The sequence below is a fragment of the Giraffa tippelskirchi genome, chromosome 7 (genome assembly GCF_054371585.1).
Source record: "Giraffa tippelskirchi isolate mGirTip1 chromosome 7, T2T-mGirTip1v1.2.pri, whole genome shotgun sequence".
Taxonomy (NCBI): domain Eukaryota; kingdom Metazoa; phylum Chordata; class Mammalia; order Artiodactyla; family Giraffidae; genus Giraffa; species Giraffa tippelskirchi.
In genome coordinates this window covers 93,311,395-93,321,215 of record NC_137281.1, presented here as the reverse complement: position 1 = coordinate 93,321,215, position 9,821 = coordinate 93,311,395, and the positions used below count along the sequence as shown (strand labels likewise).

The window sequence follows — 9,821 nt, the reverse complement described above, 5'->3', positions numbered from 1 at the left end:
CCAAACACATAAAGCAAAAGATGAGGGATGCAGGGAGAGACGCTAAACTCCCTACTCACACCCCTCCCCACTCACCCATGCGTCTGCTCCCGGCTCCCCCTCCTCCTGCCCCGGGCTGGCGGTCAGGTGAGGTTACCTGGGCGCCCCGAGAAGCCTCGAGGGGCGCTGCGATCCTTCCTCTCGAAGTCGCCCCACTCCCCACCGGGCCCCCAAGACTCTGGCCCCTTCTCCCCCTGCGCGCGTCCCCTGCCCCTCGGGCTCCGGCGTGCAGCGACCGCCGCACGCAGCGCTCGGCTCCCCTCCACCGACCTGGCGTGACGCAGGCGGAGACTACTTAAGGCCGGATTAGAGGCGGCGGCCGCGGATTCCCGAGCCCTGCAAACGGCTCCGCGCGCTCCGCCCCGGCTTCGCAGGCGGCAGCGCGGGAGCGCCCGGTGCCCGCTGAAGTGCCAGGCGCGGGGATTGGTGCCCGGACCTTTCCTCGGTCCCTAACCCCCGGGAGTGAGTGGCGCTCAAACACCTCGCTCGGGCGGGCGAGAGCTCGCGGACCTGCACGCGGCCACCCCCGCTCCGCCCCGCCCCTCGCCCGGCCATCCCCCGGCTCCAGACCTGACCCCCGGACGGCGCCCGAGGTTCGTGCCCGCTCTTCGGACCGCGCCAGCTGCTCATCAGTTGGACGCGCTTGGGTTTCCTTCCCCATTTTCCCTGTTTTAAGTACAATAAAAGGGAGAGGGGGATCTTGGATTTTTAAAAATTTTGTTTGATTCTTTAATTGGGGGGCATTTCGCTCCCAGTCGGGAGGTGCGGCCCGGGGAGGGGCCCGAAGCGGGAACGTGCCCGGTGCTGCCCAGTCTTTGTCTGCTGCCTCCGGATGCACAGCGATGGGGGAATGGACCATCTTAGAGAGGCTGCTGGAAGCCGCGGTGCAGCAGCACTCCACTATGATCGGGAGGTAAGGGCGACGAGCCGGCCATCAGCGGGCCCCGTCGGGCAGCCCCCGGGAGTCCTTTCTAACGTCCAGACCGAGCCCCAGCAGCCCTCAGACCATCCTCTGCCTCCTTCCCATCAGCCTTGGTCCATGCGCCTGTGTTCCCAGCATTGAGGGATTGCCTGACGCCCAGTGATGCCCCCCTCCTCCAGCTGCTCCTCATCAGGAATCCATCCCTTCCCTATGAAGCATCACCAGGGGATTCACTTTTCTTCCATTAGCAAAGGAGTTATTGGCTCAGTCGTGATACCCCCACTCTCCAATCTTCATCCGGTTCCCTAAATAGAATCTACAAAGAAGGCAGGATTGTATTTGGACAGAGAAGGGCAAATGGGGAGATGGATTTGCTCTTCCGAGCAGATACATCTTTCCCCAACAAATATTTAACAAGCTAAACTGATTTGCCTGTTAAGACCCACAGTGCCAGAAACCCACACACCCAGTTGACACATTTTGTCTCTATATATACTATATATATTCATGTATATATGTGTATATATAGTTATAACTGTTTATGTAAAGCTTAAGTTCAGTATTCATATCGAGGATAAACTAAATATCCAGTTGGAGTACTTACATATACATACTCTGTGTATAGACTTTGTATTTGCTGTATTCAGCTATTCCATGTGCATTTGCCATATCCAGAGGGAAGTTATATTTTGTGCCTCTCTACATTCCATGTATACAGATGAAATCGATCTGTTGCAAATACACCATGTCCAGTGTATGGAAATGCACATGCTTAAGATCCCTGTAGTATGAAGTGTTCCCAGACTACCAACACCCAGCAGAAGGGGAAGAGACCAAAAGGTTTGCTGAATTCCCAGTTCAGGACCACTATGGATGGATAGCTCCCCAGTCAAGGACAGAGCTGGGAACTGAGGTACAGGGCTTTTCTGTTGAGTCGGTGACTCAACCCTTGAGAACCTCTCTCCCTCCCTTTTCCTCTGCTCAGGATCCTCTTGACTGTGGTGGTGATCTTCCGGATCCTCATTGTGGCCATTGTGGGGGAGACGGTGTACGATGATGAGCAGACCATGTTTGTATGCAACACACTGCAGCCCGGCTGTAACCAGGCCTGCTATGACCGCGCCTTCCCCATCTCCCACATACGTTACTGGGTCTTCCAGATCATAATGGTGTGTACCCCCAGTCTCTGCTTCATCACTTACTCTGTGCACCAGTCTGCCAAGCAAAGAGAACGCCGCTACTCTACTGTCTTCCTGGCTCTGGACAGAGATCCTCCTGAGTCCATGGGGGGTCCTGGAGGAACTGGGGGTGGGGGCAGCAGTGGTGGCAAACGAGAAGATAAGAAGTTGCAAAATGCCATTGTCAATGGAGTGCTGCAGAACACAGAGAACACGAGCAAGGAGACAGAGCCAGATTGTTTAGAGGTGAAGGAGCTGACCCCACACCCATCAGGGTTGCGCACTGCGGCTCGATCCAAGCTCCGAAGGCAGGAAGGCATCTCCCGCTTCTACATTATCCAAGTGGTATTCCGAAATGCCCTGGAGATTGGGTTTCTGGTGGGCCAATACTTTCTCTATGGCTTCAGTGTCCCAGGGTTGTATGAATGTGACCGCTACCCCTGTATCAAGGAGGTGGAATGTTATGTGTCCCGGCCTACTGAGAAGACTGTTTTTCTAGTGTTCATGTTTGCGGTGAGTGGCATCTGTGTTGTGCTCAACCTGGCTGAACTCAACCACCTGGGATGGCGCAAGATCAAGCTGGCTGTGCGAGGAGCCCAGGCCAAGAGAAAGTCAGTCTATGAGATCCGCAACAAGGACCTGCCCCGGGTCAGTGTTCCCAATTTTGGCAGGACTCAGTCCAGTGACTCTGCCTATGTGTGAAAGGACAGGTTTGGGGAAAGCCTAGGGGATGACAAGTAGCCCTAAGGCAGATGACTATGGAGGGTGGCTCTATCTGCCCTCATTTATGTGACTGTGATCATTGAGATATAGAATAAGGCTGGTTAAGAGAAGATCTTGTATCAATCGGAGAGGAGAGAAAGTAGAACCGTTACCACATCACACCACTGGTTCCAGAGACAACTGGACAGAGTGATGAGACGGATGAGTTGGACTCCTTTGGGCCCTTTTCTTTTGTGGTCCGATTTGATCCTGATCATAGTAGACTTGAACAGCTACCAAGTAGGACTTAGCTCTGCTAAGCTGTGTATTCTGGTGAATGGCATGAGTCAACTCTTTTACTGGTACAAAATTTGTGACCTGTCTCAACACATCCCTTCATCCTGGGCTGCAGGACAAACATCCTGGAGGCACACTTCATGTACCTCCCCCATCAGCATGCCCCTCTCCCTCAACCCAGGACAGCATGCCAGCTTTCTCCTCAATCTGGCCTTACAGTAGACCTAATATGGTTTATCTGCAAGCTAGAGGGAATTCTGTGCGGTGCTTTTCAGAGAATGGCCATGGCGTAGGTTTGCATCATAGCCCCATCTGATTGGCCCTTAGTCATTATGAAAACCTTAGGAATGTCTCAATATTTCCAGTTTTCTAACTCAAACTGCACTGGTGCTGTTTATTAGGGGCAGGGGTTGGGTGGGAGGGAGGGGATTGCAATATGCAACTACAACAGTCCTATGGGATGGTCGTTGCATTGTTAGGCATGTGGTTATGAGCTTTGGGATATTTCTGCCTTCCAGATTGTGGACTTTGGACAGCATTAAAAATATTTTTGTTGTTGTTGTTAATATCAAGGGTGTCTACCCAAGCCACAGAATCTGTAACTGGTGTATTTCATTCATTTTCTTATATAGTTTTGTTGTGCAACACAGCTGCACTTCATTTTGCCATGGTTTGAATTTACCTGTGTGCTCACACCAGAGACCTTAATCAGCCCATGTCAATCCTGATTTATTATTTTATCAGTTATTTTTGAAACATATACAATCACTGGCTTAAGAAACCTGAAACTAAACACTATCAGCTAACATGCGTTTACGGATACTTATTTGAGACATATACGTATACCAAAGGTTCAAAAACCTATTGCTTTGGACTGTGAATATGTTTCCTTCTCTTTGCTCTTATTTATTTAAGTGCCATACTGTACCTTTCATATCCACTGTTTATTTAGTTAAAGCATTGGCCAAAAGTAATATTTGGATAATGTGCTTTTATGAAGCCCTCCATTTCCTTTGCATTATCATTATGATTTTTGATTTAGATAACAGAGGTGATGTAATACACAACTGAAGATATGTTTAAAATAAAGTTCTTGCCTTTTTTTTTAATGGGAAGAGTCTACAATTTTATGTTTTGATTTGGATTCTATTTATTTAAATATATGTTCAAAAATGTTTTGTTACATATTTAAAAATCAGAACTGTGAGGGTAGGAAGTGATGGATGGTTGAATAGTACTTGGGGGATGACTGATAACGTCCAGTCACTAACAGATGAGACAAGACTGGTACATTTTGTGAAAGTTTAGAAGACTGTGACGAGATATTGAAATAGTGGTGTTTACTAACTCCTTTCCATTTTAGTCCAAGATTTCTCTGCTTGTCTAAGGATATTTCTTGTAATAAAATGTCAATGCTGCAACATATTAGTTTATTCCAGGAGTGGAATTATTTTTCCCATTTTACCATATTCTCCTGCTCTCAGCTGTCACATTTGGCAGCAGGCTGTGCTCCCTGTGCTCGTCCGTTTGAGACCTGATGTTTAAACGATGCTAGTCCTGTAGTCAAACAGAACTTCTAGACCAGCATTGTCCAATACAACTTGGTGTAATGATGGAAACTTCTGTTATCTTTGCTGCTTAATATGACAATGACTATTGAGCTCTTAAAATGTGGCTAGTACAATTGAATAACTGAATTTCTAATTTTATTTAATTTAAATAACCATATATGGTTAGTTGCTACTGTATCATAAAGCACAATTATAGGCTGTTAATCAAGCACTTCTCATTGGGTTCTTCCAAAAGAGATTAATCCTTTGCTTATGTGTCCTAAGATATTACTTTTTAGAAACACATTTTACTAACATATTTGGCATTTTCTTTCTTTTTTAGTTTCTTTTTTTTTTAAAAAAAAACTTTTTATTTTATATTGGAGTATAGTTGATGAACAGTGTTTGTGATAGTTTCAGGTGTACAGCAAAGTGATTCAGTTATACATATACACATATCTGTTCATGTTTGGCATTTTCTGTCTACATTAATTAATGGTCCCATTAGTTCAGTAAACTAATGCCCTTTCTCAGTTCTTAAATGCTATTCACCTTCTAATTCCAATATGCCCTTCATCTGAATATTGCAAAGCAATGTGAAATTTCTTGGATGATTGTTTTTCAAACACAGTTGTTGCATCCTTTAACTATGACAGTGTGGATGCCAATTTTAGAATGAAAATCTGTTTATTTCAATCTATAGGTTTCCATCTGCAGTAAAAATAGGCAGTTGAAAAGGATTATTCTTGAGTAAAGAAACAGATCTCCCTCTGTTTTGTGTTTGGTGAGCTAAAAATGTTTTAAGATGCCTCCCAGAGATGGAGGAAGAGTGTTGCTTGAGAGCTCTTAGCATATGCTTGGGTGTGAAAGAAGTAGGAAGCTGTGTGGAAAACAAGGGCTGTTGTATTTATGCCACAATGTGAGATAGGAAGAACGATAGTGTTTTCTGGTAGAAATGCATCCCGTATCAGTGGAGCTCTTTGATGTTTCCAAACACCTGCAAATGCAAGATTAATTCACTTGTTGGTAGTGGAGGAGGGAACACACCTTCCTCTCAGCTTATAGAGTCATTCCTTGGATTGACTGATGTGTGTCAGTCTGATTCTTTCACTTTCTATTTAATGAAGGAAATACACTGATGATTTGATGGTTCACATAGCTATGTGATGGGTATGATCTTAATCTGTACTTTTGAGAGGACAGAACCAATCTCTTCTTATAAATTTAAGAGCCCTATAGAGAACCACAGGGCTTCCCTGGTAGCTCAGTTGGGAAAGAGTCCACCTGCAATGCAGGAGACCCTTGTTCGATTCCTGGGTCGGGAAGATCCACTGGAGAAGGGGTAGACTACCCACTCCAGTATTCTTGGGCTTCCCTCGTGGCTCAGCTGGTAAAGAATCTGCTTTCAATGCGGGAGACCTGGGTTCATTCCCTGGGTTGGGAAGATCCCCTGGAGAAGGGAATGGCTACCCACTCCAGTATTCTGGCCTGGAGAATTCCATGGGCTGTATAGTCCATGGGATCACAAAGAGTTGGACATGACTGAACGACTTTCACTCACTCACGAGTGAATCACAGGCCCTTTTGGCCTGTGTGTGCATAATGTGTGTGTGTGTGTGTGTGTGTGTGTGTGTGTGTGCATGCGCATGTTGGTGGGGGGTTGTGGGTGCTAAGGCATAAACTGAATCTAAAAGTTTGAAGAATAGCCTGGAGAGACTGAAGTTACTTAGCCTGGGGAAAGGAAAGCCTAAAGTACAGAATTTGTCATTTTTAAGTCCTCAAATATTTAAAGGGTTAAAAAGTATAAGGGATAACAGCTGTACTTGCTGACTTCTGAGAGCAGAGGAAAAAGACTGGATTCAAAATCAAGGGTGTAGAAAATTAAGAAAGCACCAGAAAGAACATGGTTTCTCTTTCATCTCTGCTTTTCTTTCTTTCTTTTTTTAAAAATGCTGTTTCTTCTGCAGGGAATACCTGTCCCACCACCTCCTTTCACTCGGTGTGTTCCTCTGCACTGCCTAAGAATCGGTTTGACTCTGCTCGCACAGGAACCTATTCTCAGCTCTCTTCCAGGCTGCCTTAGTGTGCCTGTGCTGAGCCTCCATAAAAGTCACTCTGCCCCTTACTGCTTGGAGGTGAGATGTTTCTAGATCAGTGTGTGGGTCCTTGAGGGTGGGAACTGTGCCTTACCCATTGTAACCATATGTGACATTTATTGTCATCGCTACATCTACTACAAGATAGATGGGTGCCTCAGGGTTCCACCCGGCAACAATCTTACAGACTCAGTGTATGGAAGCTAAAAGTACCTTACGAAGACATTGAGTCAAACTCTTTATTGTATGGTTCAGAAAACTGAAAGATCTACAATTAGGACACCGAGTTTCTTGGAAAATGATGTAACCGTTCATCTTGGAGAATTGTAATATTTAGGAAATTGATATTTATGTTGGTTTTACTTACTTTGTATTTTACAAAGTGTATTCGTCTTCTTGGGCTGCCACAACAAAATATCACGATTGGGGCGGCTTGAACAAGAGGAATTTGTCTTCTCACCACTCTGCAATCTGCAAGTCCAAGATCAAGGTACTGGCAGGATTAGTTTCTTCTGAGGCTTTTCCTGGTTTTGCAGATGGTCACCTTCTCTCCGTGTCCTCACATGGTCACCTCTCTACATGTGCATTCTTAGTGTCTCTCTGTGTGTTAATCTGCTCTTCTTACGAGGACACGAGTCACATTGAATTAGGGACGACCCTAATGGCCTCCTTTCAACATAATCACTTCTCGGAAGACCCTGTCTTTAAATACAGTCACATTTTGATACAAGGGACACAGTTTAGCCCATAATACTAAATATTTTCAAACCTTTGGGTATCCTTATGCTTGGGAGTGGTTACATAATTTACTGTACAAAATGGGTTCTCTTTGAGAATAAAAGGGGCAGGATATCTAATTGAATGGAACACCAGACCTGTGAGTGTAAATTGGATCTGTCCTTAAGCAAACCAAGTTGTGTGGCTGCTTTACTTAAGACAATCAACAATCATTGAGCTCTTGCTCCAGGGCCTGGAACCCTGGAGATAATGACACCTAAGTCTCAGCTCTTGAGAAGGGCTATGAACTGCTGTTAGACAGAGATAAAAATTTATGTCAGTAATAATCAGGTGGCGCTAGTGGTAAAGAACCTGGCTGCCAATGCAGAAGACATAAGAGAAGTGGGTTCAATCCCTGGGTCAGGAAGATTCCCTGGAGGAGCGCGTGGCAACCCACTCCAGTATTCTTGCCTAGAGAATCCCATGGACAAAAGAGCCTGGTGGGCTACAGTCCAAAGTGTCTCGAAGAGTTGGACATGACTGAAGTGACTTTGCACACAATGATGGGAAAATAATATTTTAAAAAATACATATGTCTTTGCCCTCCAGACAACCTAACTTAGAATCTCTGATGCTGTAGCCTGGGCATTTCTTTCCCTATTTCTAGGGGATTGAATGCGTAGTCAGGATGGAGAGCCACGATGTCAGAGACATACATTAGCATAAAATAATGAGAATCAGATATTTGGAGGAGACGTTAGGAAAGGGGGAGAAGAGAAGTGTGAGGTTCTCATTGCTGCCCTTGCTTATGTCATGTGAAAAGTTAGTGATGAGAAGCTCTAGGTAGAGGACTAACAGCAATTCTCAGGGCTTTAAGAGTAGAAACAGTGGCCTTGGTGGTAAGAGAGGCTAACCAAGGATAGAGCCTGGAGTGAATGGAGGAGGAGAGGCCCAGTTTAAGGGCTGATAGGGCAAGTTGCAAAGTGATTTCATAAAGTTCAGGGAGGTGGAATCTCAAGGAAGAAGGTCTGTTCTGAGTATTCAACTTACAGTAAGCATTCAATTAGATTAAAATGCTAAATTGAAGCTAGTTAAAGCCTCCAAACCATCCACTAAACTGGGTGAGTGAGTGGGAAGTGAGAAAGCAGACAGTGAACACAGACTGTCCTTTGCTTTGGATACTTCCAGACCTCCTGTGGTTTCATTGAAACACTTAAAGTCAGAGCAAGTGGACAGAAAATTATCCATCCCATCCCAGCCAGGGCTCTGAGACTCAATCAGGCATGGCAAGTCAGCTTTGTGACTACTCCAAGCTTACGTTCATTTAGGAGATCGTTATACACCAGGTTATAATGGACTTTAGCTCAAACAGACCTGGTGGAACCCAGCCTAAATGAATATTGTGGCTAAAATGTGTTTAGTGGCTTTTTTCGTCTTAGGGTCTTGGGGCTGTAAGCAAGGACAGTGTATAAATATAGAGGCCTCTGGGAATTCCCTGACTGTGGCTAGGACTCCACCCTTTTTCTTCAGGGGGCATGGGTTTGATCCCTGGTTGGGGAATTAAGATCCCACATGGTGTGTGCCATGGCCAAAATAAATAAATTTAATTTAATTTAAAATAGCAAAAAAAGAAAAAATAGAGGCCTCCGAGAGGATTTTTGTTGTTGTTCAGTCGCTAAGTCGTCTCCGACTCTGTGACCGCATGGACTGGACCATGCCAGGCTTCCCTGTCTTTCACTATCTCCCGGAGTTTGCTCAAACTTATGTTCATTGAGTTGGTGATGCCACCCAACCATTTCATCCTCTACCACTCCCTTCTCCTCCTGCCCTCACTCTTTCCCAGCATCAGGGTCTTTTCCAATGAGTCAGCTCTTTGCATCAGGTGGCCAAAGTATTGGAGCTTCAGCTTCAGCATCAGTCCTTCCAATGAATATTCAGGATTGATTTCCTTTAGGATTGACTGGTTTCATCTCCTTGCAGTCCAAGGGACTCTCAAGAGTCTTCTCCGGCACCACAGTTTGAAAACATCAATTCTTTGGCGCTCAGCCTTCTTTATGGTCCAACTCTCCCATCTGTACATGACTACTGGAAAAACCATAGCTTTGACTATATAGATCTTTACCTGAGAAGATACTGGTACCAAATATCCATTAACCACTTGCTGTTGTGAATCAGATCCTTGGTTCACCCAGGCCAGTATTCTAAGTCTCTAGCAGCTGGGGCAAACCCGGTTCTGAGGAATAGGCCAGTTCTCTCTGACTCCAAAGACTAGGATGCTCTCTAAGTTAGATAGATCTATCTAACTTAAAAAATAAAAGAC

General features: G+C 45.4%; 1 protein-coding gene across 1 annotated transcript; it reads left to right on the top strand.

Moving 5' to 3' along the window:
• Nucleotides 1-636: 636 nt before the first annotated feature.
• Nucleotides 637-4,563, top strand: GJD2 (gap junction protein delta 2). Its single transcript, XM_081513901.1, has 2 exons — nucleotides 637-952; nucleotides 1,947-4,563. Exons 1-2 carry the CDS (start codon nucleotides 882-884, stop codon nucleotides 2,839-2,841), a joined length of 966 nt encoding a protein of 321 aa, XP_081370027.1. The 5' UTR covers nucleotides 637-881; the 3' UTR covers nucleotides 2,842-4,563.
• The last annotated feature ends 5,258 nt before the right edge of the window (nucleotides 4,564-9,821 follow it).